The sequence below is a fragment of the Salvelinus alpinus genome, chromosome 1, assembly GCF_045679555.1.
Source record: "Salvelinus alpinus chromosome 1, SLU_Salpinus.1, whole genome shotgun sequence".
Classification (NCBI taxonomy): Eukaryota; Metazoa; Chordata; class Actinopteri; order Salmoniformes; family Salmonidae; genus Salvelinus; species Salvelinus alpinus.
In genome coordinates, this window is record NC_092086.1 from 27839386 (window position 1) to 27854012 (window position 14627).

At 43.9% G+C, this 14627-nt stretch overlaps 1 protein-coding gene across 1 annotated transcript in view; it reads right to left on the minus strand.

Annotated features, from left to right (window-relative positions):
• The window catches only part of tnrc6c1 (trinucleotide repeat containing adaptor 6C1), a 146242-nt gene that overhangs the window by 77227 nt on the left and 54388 nt on the right, over positions 1 to 14627 (minus strand). Inside the window, exon 3 of the mRNA XM_071395409.1 lies at positions 11324 to 11370. Within this exon, the coding sequence (XP_071251510.1) occupies positions 11324 to 11370 (47 nt within the window). The remainder of the gene's footprint in view (positions 1 to 11323; positions 11371 to 14627) is intronic.

Below are 14627 nucleotides of genomic sequence, written 5' to 3' on the forward strand. Positions count from 1 at the left end.
CTTGGCCCCATGGCAAACACAGGAGGTAAATTAAAGGAGGAATTGTCACTGGGGAGAGGAGGGGTGGAGGAGAGAAGAGTCTCAGATAGGAGAACTGCTTTATAGATTCAGTTAAGGGTATTATCTGTTTAATATACAGATACAGACAAACACAGACAGCGATAAACACAGGAACAGCCATAAACACAGAGACACAGAGACAGCCATGAACACAGAAACACAGAGACAGCCATAAACACAGAGACAACCATAAACACAGGGACAACCATAAACACAGAGACAACCATAAACACAGAAACACAGAGACAGCCATTAACACAGGGGCAGACGGATACACACAGATGCACAGAATCACAAAAACGTTTTTTAAAAAGTAAATAAAATACAAATATTTTTTATTGTCACATACACCAGATAGGTGCAGTGAAATGTGTTGTTTTACAGGGTAAGCCATAGTAGTATGGTACATTGACCTTGATAATTAGATCATTTCGCTAAGGTTACCTGAACGTTGTTACAAATGATCTTTTCCATATATTTAAGGTAGAGTCAGCAAAACTATGTTGCACTAGCAACATTGAGATGAGCGAGAAGCAAGACTTCATTCTTACACAGTCACACAGAGAATCTGTGGCTCAATTGTAAGATAGAGAGTCACAACCACACTGTTTATCAGATGTATTATACACAAACATAATTGGCTACCTTTATGGGATTCAAATGAACAATTAACTACCTGCAAACATTGGCTTGTGATTGCTGTCTTTCTCTTTCGCTCCATTTCTGTGTGTCCCCCCCCCCCCCCCCCATCTCTGTCTCCCCCTCCCTCCCTCTCCCCATCAACTGGGAGACACTGCAGCCAGGTTTAGACACTGCAGCCAGGTTTAGACACTGCAGCCAGGTTTAGACAAGACAAGATAGAATGACCAGTAACACTCTCACTGTATCGTTTCTCAGGAGATGACCTCTGCGCTCCAGACATGTTGACATTTTTTAAAGAATTGTTTTAAAAGTCCGTGTCCAGATTTCAGTTTCCATTTAACCCATCTAAACAGTACACAGAATTATACATTTATGGATTTTATTAAGGTATTGTTTTTTCTTTTCTTTCCATTAATAAGGAGAAAACAATACCTTAAAAAATCTATAAATGTATAACAGGAGTGGAGAAATATTATTTATTTATTTCGGCATCTTGAGAGAATGCAATGTTCAGTTAGATCTGTAGAGGTGCTGTCTTCATCATAAAAGCTGATAGTAGGCTATTTCAACCACATAAAATAAGCATCGAAGCCAAACTGAAACCTTATCAGAAAAACATTGGGTCGTTTCACAGCTTTCTTTTTTCTTACAGCCGATCTAACTGATGTCATCAAAAAGAAAGGAGGACCAAGGCACTCTTCATATAATTCATTAAAATGCCTTTATTTTTATGGCATGTTCAATAGAAACAAAGTGTAATAACTCTGAAGCGTTTCGGCTGCATGGCCTTTGTCAGGGAGGCCATGCAGCCACCCTTTACACGGAAAATCTTTCCGTTTCTTTGTGATATTGCATTTTCTCCCAAGTCCCTAAAGGTCTGCTCCGCCACAGAGACAACTTTACCGACGTCAACTAGATTGAAGCATTCATTCTATCGATCTATTACATTATTCTGTTGAGCAAGTGTTTATTTATTCTTCTGGGGCAACATATAATGACAAGAGAGAAGCGACATGTAGGCCTATCTAATTATAGACAAATAGCCTACCCAAAAAATCCTGCACCCCCTGTCAAAAAATTATTCTGCGGTCTTTGACTGTAGCCTACAGCTATTTTCTATATTCTTCGGGTTAGGGTTAGGTGGGGGCATGAGATTTTCACTTTATCACATATAGTTGGGCGGTTGTGGATGGATTATTTGCAATTGCGGGCGGGTAGCGTGAAGAAACAGCTGACCTGAAGACCACTAACAAACACGCACGCACACACACACACCACTAACAAACACGCACACGCTCTGTTTATCTACACTTGTGATGAGCATGTCCTTCTGAGGGGCTGGAAGTGAAGAGCAGCGCAGCCATCAAAGCCTCTTCATACTGTTATCCTTCAAAACCTGCTGGCTCCTCAGCAGCCCCAAGCACCTGACATGTTTACTCACGGTTGTTTCGGAGGAGGTGCGCTAGCAGCGCTAATAATTATGCACCCCCCACTTCTAAAACCAAAGTTTCGCCACTGTGTGTGTGTGTGTGTGTGTGTGTGTGTGTGTGTTTGAGACACTACACTTAGGGTAGGCAACTAGATTCAGCAGCAGGCCAATTTTTGTTGGCATGGGGGGCCAGAACATAATTATAATATTTTGTACACTGCAAATTGACCACAACTAAGCCCCAAAAATAGATTGCTGTTTTTAAATACTATCATTTCATACCTTGATAACATTGTCTATTTTATTTGTGGTAATACTTGGGGAACAGACTTCCTAAATTAAACTTATTTTTAGCTGAATTCCTGGTGATTAGATTTTTTGCTAAAAACTTTGCGGGGCAAAAAATCACTTGCAGGACGGTTTTGGCCCGCGGGCCGAATGTTGCCGATCCATCATTACACTGTCAGTCTGTCATTTTGGGCTGGGGAGTTAGACAGAATAGAGGCTGATCTTGACTTCACTCTGATCAATACTCTTGAGACGCTCCCTGTGTGCGCGTGTGTGTGTGTGTGTGTGTTATATTGATGAGCAGGACATGAGTGCAGTTGGAGCCATGGACCAAAAGGAGATGTGGATGAGTTAATGAATGTGATTAGGAACTGGAGGTTGACTAGGAAGACAAACAGCTAAACTTGATTCCCATTGCCAGTTGTTATCCTTTAACCTAGTATGCATATTAAAAATATTAAAGACAAAGCAAGAAGAAGAGGTCACGGCATCCATTGAATATTCTATTATGCATATTTTAAGCTATTATGAGCCCAACAAAAGTATTGCCATAACATACAGTAAACTCTTCATTTAGTGTTATAGAGGGGGAACATGAGGCTGTGTTTTCAATCTGCAATCTGAGGTATAACACTGCGTTTTCTCAAAGGGTTGCTGGAGTGTGTTGTGGTGGGGACAACAGTCTAGCATGGGTGTTGTGGCTATCGGCCTCTCTCTCCTCCTCTTCTCCCTTCCTCCTCTCGCCCCTCTCTCTCCCTCCTCTCTCTCTCCCTCCTCTCTACCCCAGCATACATGTGTCACGGTGATGAATGCGTCCTTCCTCCAAATGACCTCCAAGGTCACGAGAAGCAGGGAGAATGCAGCCAGCCTCATTTCCCAAGAAGACTTAGCAGGTAACAGCAGCTTGACCTAATCTGAAATGTAATGAAACGGGCTCTCACGCAATGGGCTCTCCACTGGGCTGGAGGGTTGGGTGTGTGTGTATTTTCTCTCTCTCACAGACACACACTGGATTTATATCAGTTGGTAACCATTATTTTGGTACCAGACTCACTCTGCCTCACTGGTGTCTATCTGGTCCACATATCAAACCCAACCACTCTACATGCCACACTGCAGACACCCCTGCACACACACACATGCACACACACCAACAACAAGAAGATCTCTCTCCACAAAGGCCAAGTTGGAATAGAAGGAGAAGAACAGTAAGTGAGTGAGGTGGTATGGGTTAGGGTGGCCAGAACCAGGCAGTATGAACCTGGTCTTGAAAACAAAACACACAGTCATTCAGAAATCAACCAATCAACCAATCAACCAACCAATCAATCAACCAACCAACCAAACAACAAATCAACCAACCAACCAATCAACCAATCAGCCAATCAACCAACCAATCAGCCAATCAACCACCCGACCAATCAACCAACCAATCAATCAACCAACCAAACAACAAATCAACCAACCAATCAGCCAATCAACCAACCAACCAACCAACCAATCAACCAACCAATCAATCAACCAACCAAACAACAAATCAACCAACCAATCAGCCAATCAACCAACCAACCAACCAATCAACCAACCAATCAATCAACCAACCAAACAACGAATCAACCAACCAATCAATCAGCCAATCAACCAATGAATACATCTGAAAATCCCACAGATTTACACAAAGCTGGATACAGCAGCCAGGCCAAGCCACATTGGCCCTCACATTTACCACACTTCTGCAGTGGGATTAGCTTGGTAAATAATACATGAGTGTGTAACTACAGTGGTGAGATGATGGTACCAGGATGAATATAGCCAATGCGAGGCAACAGCAACAGCAGTGTCTTCCTCGCAGTGGAGAAGGTCTTATCTAGGCTATACTATCAATCTCAATGCCACGTCCCGAGATCCTATATCCACACATTATTCATATTTTATTCATGAATTAACTTTATCGTTCACCTAATTATTTAGTATGTCTTAATTATCTCTTAGATAATCTATGCACGCTAGGTCATGGGGAACGTAAATGAGAAATTATGATGTTGTTTCTGTGGCCTACATGAGGAATGTAGGGTATTTTCTGCATATGAATCACCATAGAGTTGTAATAATAAATGTCCCTGGTGCATTGTGGGGGTTGTAGTGTCTGTGTTGCTGTCTGTGTTATATCTCTCTTTCTCCTCCTCTCCTTTCCATTTCCCAGTCAGGGCACACACTCTACAGAGCAAAATGAATCATTCATACATCTGTGTATAATCCCTTAGGCCTGCTCCCCAGACAAACAGAGAGCGACTGAGAGAGACAGAGAATAGGAGTTAAGATAAAAGAGATTAGGAGTTAAGTCCTCAGTCCCCTTCATCACTCTCAGTCCTCAGTCCTCTTCATCACTCCCAGTACTCAGTATCACTCCCAGTCCTCAGTCCCCTTCATCACTCCCAGTCTGTAGTCTCAGCTCTGCCTACCTGCCTGGTGTTATTGACCACCCCAGCCTGTGGTGCTGTAGCTCAGTAGGTCTCCACCACTGTTTACTGCCTCCTCTATGGGCCTGGGAGGTCTCTGTCTCCACCACTGTTTACTGCCTCTATGGGCCTGGATGCCTCTGTCTCCACCACTGTTTACAGCCTCCTCTATGGGCCTGGAGGCCTCTGTCTCCACCACTGTTTACTGCCTCCTCTATGGGCCTGGGAGGTCTCTGTCTCCACCACTGTTTACTGCCTCTATGGGCCTGGAGGTCTCTGTCTCCACCACTGTTTACTGCCTCTATGGGCCTGGATGCCTCTGTCTCCACCACTGTTTACAGCCTCCTCTATGGGCCTGGAGGCCTCTGTCTCCACCACTGTTTACTGCCTCCTCTATGGGCCTGGGAGGTCTCTGTCTCCACCACTGTTTACTGCCTCTATGGGCCTGGAGGTCTCTGTCTCCACCACTGTTTACTGCCTCTATGGGCCTGGGAGGCTAGTAGGGTGAGTTATGGTCCAAGCAGAGGAGGATATGGAAGGCAGCCACACACACACAGGATATGTTACATACGTATGGTATTTCATTCATTCATCGGTTCATACGAGTTGAGTGGATTGGCCCCTCAGTAGAGAGGAGAAGCACGGTACTTTCCTACTCTGGCCTTACCCTGCCCTGTTCTACCTGATTAATCCTCTGATTAAATGAGCTGCCTTTCTCTGGAGTATCAATAACCCTCCTGTACAGCCGCTAGCAGTGATCACTCCCTCTGTCCTGTAATGGGATAGAGGTCGTCACACACCTCCACAAACAGGCTTACTGCTCCCCAACCCACTGTCTCTGTGTGTCCGTCCGTCCGTCCGTCCGTGTGTGTGTGCACGCTAGCAGGGAAGTGTTGTTAAATGTTAGTCAATTCACACCACCCATCCTCTCAAGCTGACAGAAACGGATTGAAATCTCATTACAATTTCAAACATCCAGATCATTCTTTTCTTAATACATGCACACCTCCCCTCACTCCTCCTTCCTCTCTTTCAGTTACACATAGCTTTGATGTCTTCATTTGAGGGGCTGGTAGGGAGTGTGTGTGTGCGTGTGTGTGTGTTTGGGTCGGAGGCAGTGTGTTCATGTGGAGCTGCTGGCTAAAGGGGATAGCACAGGGTTTTCTTGGGAGTGTTTTTGTTTTTAGGGTCTAAAGAGCTCCCAAGCCTTAAGAGCCAAAGGGACAGCCTCTGGGTGTGTTCCAAATGGCACACTTTGCACAATGTAGAGCACTACTTTAGGGAATAGGGTGCCATTTAGGAGGCATCCTCTGTGTCTGTGTTCTCTGCCTACAATGCAGAGTTCAACGAGAGAGAACGATCGCAAACCTGAAACACACCAGAAAATTGTATTGACCCATATATGGAATACAGCCATAGCCTCTTCCAAATTATTCACATCTCAACATGAAATGAATGATTCCCTCCACCTTCATTCCCTGTGACTGTTATCTCATCAAAGAGGAGATGACAGTTCATTCAGAAGCCAAACTGAAAGATCAGGGGAATGGGTGAAGGAATTGTCGACTGCAGGAGATTCATACACATACGCGATAAACAGTTAAACTGTCTCCATCAGGAACACAATAAACAGTTAAACTGTCTCCATCAGGAACACAATAAACAGTTAAACTGTCTCCATCAGGAACACAATAAACAGTTAAACTGTCTCCATCAGGAACACTATGAACAGTTAAACTGTCTCCATTAGGAACACACATTAAACAGTTAAACTGTCTCCATCAGGAACGCACATTAAACAGTTACACTGTCTCCATCAGGAACACTATGAACAGTTAAACTGTCTCCATTAGGAACACACATTAAACAGTTAAACTGTCTCCATCAGGAACACACATTAAACAGTTAAACGGTCTCCATCAGGAACACTATGAACAGTTAAACTATCTCCATCAGGAACACACATTAAACAGTTAAACTGTCTCCATCAGGAACACACATTAAAAAGTTAAACTGTCTCCATCAGGAACACTATGAACAGTTAAACTGTCTCCATCAGGAACACAATAAACAGTTAAACGGTCTCCATCAGGAACACACTATGAACAGTTAAACTTTCTCCATCAGGAACACACATTAAACCGTTAAACTGTCTCCATCAGGAACACGATTAGCAGTTAAACTGTCTCCATCAGGAACACACATTAAACCGTTAAACTGTCTCCATCAGGAACATGATAAACAGTTAAACTGTATCCAGCAGGAACACGATAAAAACAGTTAAACACAGGAGGTCTCCCATTCATTAGCCTTCAGCCCACTCAATACCACTCAAAGTGGCTCTAATTCAGCTAAAACGAAAGATTGCAAAGATTTCACTTGAAGAGGAGGGAAGTGGGAGAAGATATAAAAAGCCTAAGAAATCCTTACATAACCTGGGTGGACTTGATGCTATAAAATAAGTTGATGTTATTTTTCCTTATTTGTTTTTTAATGGTTGTGTTTATTGTAAAAACGAAATAAGATATTCATTTAATAACCATAAAAAATATCTCATTAGAATAACCATTTGGCTAAAATAACAGTAAACAGATGTATTGTAGCAAGAACTGAATATTTTGGTATTTGCATATTTTTGTTCACCGCTAAGTAGCTCACCGGGCAATAATGAATTAATCCCAAATTGAATTAAGATGTTATTACTGGCTACGGGCGATCTGATTATTTGCCTTATTAAATCTGCTGTAAAAGGCCCACTGTGCTTCTGTCAGGTTTGGAGCGACTAGACGGACCGGCCCACAGGGCAACTCGCTCACTCCACCAGCTGAGGCCCCCGCCGATCGTTACCAAGGCAACGGCATAGCAAGAAGATATAGGGCCTGCCAAATGCAAAATGTCAATGACAGTAGATATGTTGATAGAGTGTTGTAGTGTTAAAGCAGGGGGCAAACAGGCTGGGAAAGAGGAGGAGGAGGGGAGAAAGGGGGATAGGAGAGGGGTCTGGGAGAGGAGGGTGTTCAGTGTGTGTATGAGAGAGACAAGTTAAATGCGAGGCTGAGTGTAATCTGGCAGAGCTGACAGGGAGAGACTGTCTGCCTTCATTAAAGTACAATTCCTCTGGATGCAGTCAGTGTGTGATGGACACACACACACACACACACACACACACACACACACACACACACACACACACACACACACACACACACACACACACACACACACACACACACACACACACACACACACACACACACACACACACACACACACACCCCTCCCACCCACACACACTCAACACCTCTCCCTACCTCCCTTCACACCAGTCATCCAACCCCTAGTCTCCCCTGGTAGACAGTGTGATTGTGGTTAGGTGATATTGGGGAGGAGTGAGACATGGAGTGTAGTGGAGGTAGTGGTGAGAGGTACTCTGTTCTAATCCAGATATTGATCCCCCTGCATGGGCAGACTGACGATCGATGCAGGCAATAAAACCAAGCTGTATCGCCTCTAGGGAGAGGTAGAGGTCTGACCCGCAGGCAGACTGATAGGCCTGAAGAGTTTGTGGGAGGGGGGAGGGTCTGTGTGTGTGTTTGAGGGGGGCTGGCAATGTGTGTGTGTGTGTGTGTGTGTGTGTGTGTGTGTGTGTGTGTGTGTGTGTGTGTGTGTGTGTGTGTGTGTGTGTGTGTGTGTGTGTGTGTGTGTGTGTGTGTGTGTGTGTGTGTGTGTGTGTGCGCGGGTAGAGGGAGATCAGACAAAATCAGTGTGGACATCCCCATGCCTGTCATACACACCTCCCTTCAGGGACTCTGTACAGTTGAACTAATGTTGCCATTCATGATCTCAAATAGGACATTGATCAGTCATATTAAAAGTACATCTACAGTACACTAACTGTATGCAGGCAGAAAGACAGACAAACAAACAGAAGGAGAGTGGGTCTACATGCAGCAGTAGAGGAGAGAATGGTGGAGTGGTACAGGGGGAGGGTCTACATGCAGCAGTCAAGCCAGGGTGAATACATCTCATCCAGTATGAGGGAGAGAGCGGGCGATGCCAAACACCGCAGGCAGACAGACAAGCCAGCCCCGATCTTTTAATCACATCCCAATATGTATAATTCCAGTTTATGATTCACTAGTTGGTTTGTATGAGCAGGGATGTTAAGCTACTGCTAAGGAAGTCTCTAGATTTTGCTCTCCTGAAGTAGAGTATATTGTGATAAATTGCAGGCTACACTACTTGCCTAGAGAGTTTTCAGCTATACTTTTCGTGACTGTTTATTTACCACCACAGACAGATGCTGGCACTAAGACCGCACTCAGTCAGCTGTATAAGGAAATAAGCAAACAGGAAACCACTCACCCAGAGGCGGCGCTCCTAGTGGCCGGAGACTTTAATGCAGGGAAACTTTAATCAGTTCTACCAAATTTCCATCAACATGTTAAATGTGCAACCAGAGGGAAAAAAATTCTAGATCACCTTTACTCCACACACAGAGACGCGTACAAAGCTCTCCCTCGCCCTCCATTTGGTAAATCCGACCACAACTCTCTCCTCCTGATTCCTGCTTACGGGATTCTTCCGATGGCATTGAGGAGTACATCACATCAGTCACTGGCTTTATCAATAAGTGCATCGAGGACGTCGTCCCCACAGTGACTGTACGTACATACCCCAACCAGGAGCCATGGATTACAGGCAACATTCGCACTGAGCTAAAGGGTAGAGCTGCCGCTTTCAAGGTGCGGGACTCTAATCCGGAAGCTTATATGAAATCCTGCTATGCCCTGCGACGAACCATCAAACAGGCAAAGCGTCAATACAGGGCTAAGATTGAATCATACTACAGCAGCTCCGAAGCGCGTCTTATGTGGCAGGGCTTGCAAACTATTACAGACTACAAAGGGAAGCACAGCTGAGAGCTGCCCAGTGACACGAGCCTACCAGACGAGCTAAATCACTTCTATGCTCGCTTCGAGGCAAGCAACACTGAGGCATGCATGAGAGCATCAGCTGTTCCAGGCGACTGTGTGATCACGCTCTCCGTAGCTGACGTGAGTAAGACCTTTAAACAGGTCAACATGCACAAGGCTGCGGGGCCAGACGGATTACCAGGACGTGTGCTCCGGGCATGTGCTGACCAACTGGCAGGTGTCTTCACTGACATTTTCAACATATCCCTGATTAAGTCTGTAATACCAACATGTTTCAAGCAGACCACCATAGTCCCTGTGCCCAAGAACACAAAGGCAACCTGCCTAAATGACTACAGACCCGTAGCACTCACGTCCGTAGCCATGAAGTGTTTTGAAAGGCTGGTCATGGCTCACATCAACACCTTTATCCGAGAAACCCTAGACCCACTCTAATTTGCATACTGCCCAAACAGATCCACAGATGATGCAATCTCTATTGCACTCCACACTGCCCTTTCCCACCTGGACAAAAGGAACACTTACGTGAGAATGCTATTCATTGACCCCAGCTCAGCGTTCAACACCATTGTACCCTCAAAGCTCATCACTAAGCTAAGGATCCTGGGACGAAACACCTCCCTCTGCAACTGGATCCTGGACTTCCTGACGGGCCGCCCCCAGGTGGTGAGGTTAGGTAGCAACACATCTGCCACGCTGATCCTCAACACTGGAGCTTGTTATTCTGTCTCTCACTGTTCAAATAAACCTACTATTAAAATTATAGACTGATCATTTCTTTGTCAGTGGGCAAACATACAAAATCAGCAGGGGATCAAATACTTTTTTCCCTCACTGTATGCATAGTCCCTTTAACTATACATTCATGTACATACTACCTCAATTGGTCCGACCAACCAGTGCTCCCGCACATTGGCTAACCAGGCTATCTGCATTGTGTCCCACCCAGCACCCGCCAACCCCTCTTTTACGCTACTGCTACTCTCTGTTCATCATATATGCATAGTCACTTTAACCATATCCACATGTACATACTACCTCAATCAGCCTGACTAATCGGTGTCTGTATATAGCCTCGCTACTGTATATAGCCTGTCTTTTTACTGTTGTTTTATTTCTTTACCTACCTATTGTTCACCTAATACCTTTTTTGCACTATTGGTTAGAGCCTGTAAGTAAGCATTTCACTGTAAGGTCTACTACACCTGTTGTATTCGGCGCATGTGACAAATAAACTTTGATTTAATTTGAAGTAAATCTAATCAGTATCACATAAGATTCAGTAGGCCCCCAGGTGTGTGAGTGAGTATTCTAGCCAGATCCCAGATCTGTTTGTGTTCTCGTCAACCCCTTGTCATGCCGATGCGCCAACAGATCTGGGATCAGGCTAGCTACAGTGTCATCCATCTGCCATGTGTGAACAATATAGACACAACTGGTGTGTTCTATTGGAGTGAATAGAGCCTTGAGCACAACAACGTGTATCTTTTCAACAAGAACTAACTAACCTGATGGTGTGGTCCACTCCTTCAACAGTGACTCTCACCAGTAGTAACTGCAGAGAGGGAGAGGGGGAAAGAGAGAGATAGATTAAGAGAGAAAGAGAGAAAGAAAGAAAGAATGAATGAAAGAGGAGAGAAGAAAGAAAGAAAGAAAGAATGAATGAATGAAAGAAAGAAAGAGAAGAGGGGACAAAAAAACAGAAAAAGAGAAAAGAGTTTAAATAAATTTAAAGGTCTTTGGGACTCCGTACTTCACAGACACTAGGCTAGGTAGTAACACATCCTCAGGCTTCTGCTCTTAAGAGGATTCAAGTTCATTAATAGATAAGGACAGTGAAAGACTGAGGAGAGGAGAGAGGGATAAAAGCAATGGTGGCTCTTCACTCTTTCTTCTCTGGGATAAAGGTATGGACTCATTCAACAGCAGGGACTCTTTTCTTTAGGCTGCTTGTTACCAGACATGGTGGCATCGCTTCACATCATTTGAGGACAATAATAATTTGACCTAAAACATCAGTTTGAGCACAATCCATCTAAATTACATGGACTTTTTCCATCCTTCTCCCTGTCACTTCACACACTGTCCATGAGTCACTGTCCATGAGTCACTGTACACGCTGTATTCCACATGGCCACAGAGAGTTTATGCTAACGACGTCCAACAATCCATTTAGAAGAGAATCTGGCTAACGAGATAAGAATAGCTAGCTAACTCCGGCGATAGAGAGGGGATGAGGCCTGAGAGGATAATCGGACCACTTCATTAACACATTTTCTTTTAATATCTTTCCTCCTCCCTTCTTGTCTCTCTCCAGCGCTCTTTCTCCCCCCTCTCTCTGGCAGTCCAGTCGTTAGCTTCTATTGCTGACACATGTCTCACCTCCAACCCAGACTCCCCAGGGAGCACTAACAGAGGTCAGAGATTCAGGGTCATGGTCTCAGGCAGGCCAACCCAGACAGGGCTTATCACCATTTCACCCCATCAATGACTGCATTCTGACCAATAACCAGCCAACAGATAGAACATTAATGGTAGAAGGCTGATGTTGCCTCTAGAAAACTGATTCAGGGTCAGTATTGTTTTCAGGTTCAGCTTTTCTGCCCTTATAGGAAAACCGATCTTTCAAAATACAGAAATCATTCCCGTACGATGCGTTGTGCAAGATGTGGTGCAAAACCTAGAATAATATAATGCAAAATGCATCACATGCAGATGATTTCTGCATTTTGAAAGTTACGTGTCTTGAAAACTTGATTGCTGACAAGCAAAACATTTTTGGGACTATATCAAAACCAATGAAACAAATACCAAAAGATAGTTTTTGGGTGAAGTTTTCCTTTAATGTTATGGTTAGTATTTGGGGAAAGTAGGCTATGCAAAACTGACTTTAGAGCAGTATCATGCTCTCCTTTAATACTGATATGACACCCAGACAATGCACCGGGTGGAAGGGAAAGGATGGAGGACATTTAAAATAGACAATACCGTCTTCTCTTCTGTACACGTAGAGGCTGTAGAGAAGTCAAATGGACTGGCCTGAAGAAGTAGTCCAAGCTTCAATGATTTAATTAAATATATAAAGCTGTATTTAAAAACATATTTATGAGAAGGCACACTATTAGATCTCACTAGCCAAACATGTTTTGATTACTTCAAGTCAAGGAAAGCACATTCAACTTTGACAACCAAGTCTTTTTTTTAGCAAGGATAAAGCATGCTGTGTTGCTTAATTCTTCTCCTCATGTGTCCATGTGTGTGAGTGTGTGAGTGAGTGAGTGAGTGAGTGAGTGAGTGAGTGAGTAAATCCGACCTGAGATGAATTAGAGCTTTAGATTTAGATTCATATCACAGCTCTGCCATTAGGGGACTGGAGCACAATCACATCTGCTAAGTCACTCTCTACAGGCAAGCCATTGACGGTCCTCTTCTATTCTCTCCATCTATCTCAAACTCTCTCCTTTCCAGAACCTGTTGTTGTGACACCAATAGAGTGGCATTGGTAGCATGATCCAAGGAGAGGAGGATGAGTGAAAGGAGGGACAGAGGGATGAAGAGAGCCGGAATGAGATGGGGACAGAAATATGATCAACAAAACACATACGCATGCACACACGACAACACACACACACACGACAGCACATATTCACATTTTGCTCTCCTCAGGAATCTAATTTCAAACGTAAATCATTAGAGCACAGGGGTTTGACATTGGAATGATTCCTCTGTGTCTAAATCCATCATTTAAACCACATTCCCCCTGCCCACGCTGTGCAACACAAAGACAGACCCCCCCAGAAACAAGATTAGGAACCAACGCGATCTCAGATGCCCATGATCCTCTCTGCTCCATCAAACCTCCAGTGAGATGCAATTGTGGTCGGGCTGAGGAAGGGACTGTTTCCAGGGCAACCAGCCTTGCCAGTACACACGGTCAGTTGTCCTGGGCAGGGCTGAGTTTTCCTAAACTTTTATTACCACTTAGATCATCTGAAGTCCATCGGTAGGCAATGGATGAATGTCAGGTTTGGGCTGTTAGATGTGTTACATGTTTGTTATATTTTAATTGTCCCTGATAGGCGTAACAACTGCTACGAATCTTGTGGTTGGAAAGAACCTATCAGTCTGAGGCCCTCAGCTGTCTGCTCCCCAGTGGTTTACACTCAGTGAGATAGAATTTGTGACAGACAGTTGTTATCTAGTAGGCAGAGAGAGTGACTGACAGCTACAGTGTATATAGTGTTTATCACTGAACCCTCTCTCTCTCTCTCTCTCAATTTTTTAACATTTATTTTACCTTTATTTAACTAGGCAAGTCAGTTAAGAACAAAATTCTTATTTTCAATGACGGCCTAGGAACAGTGGGTTAACTACCTTGTTCAGGGGCAGAACGACAGATAACGCTGTCCTATAGTCAGAATACAACAATGACTTATAACACTGTCCTATAGTCAGAATACAACAATGACTTATAACACTGTCCTGCAGTCAGAATACAACAATGACTTATAACACTGTCCTGCAGTCAGAATACAACAATGACTTATAACACTGTCCTGTAGTCAGAATACAACAATGACTTATAACACTGTCCTGTAGTCAGAATACAACAATGACTTATAACACTGTCCTCTAGTCAGAATACAACAATGACTTATAACACTGTCCTATAGTCAGAATACAACAATGACTTATAACACTGTCCTGTAGTCAGAATACAACAATGACTTATAACACTGTCCTATAGTCAGAATACAACAATGACTTATAACACTGTCCTATAGTCAGAATACAACAATGACTTATAACGCT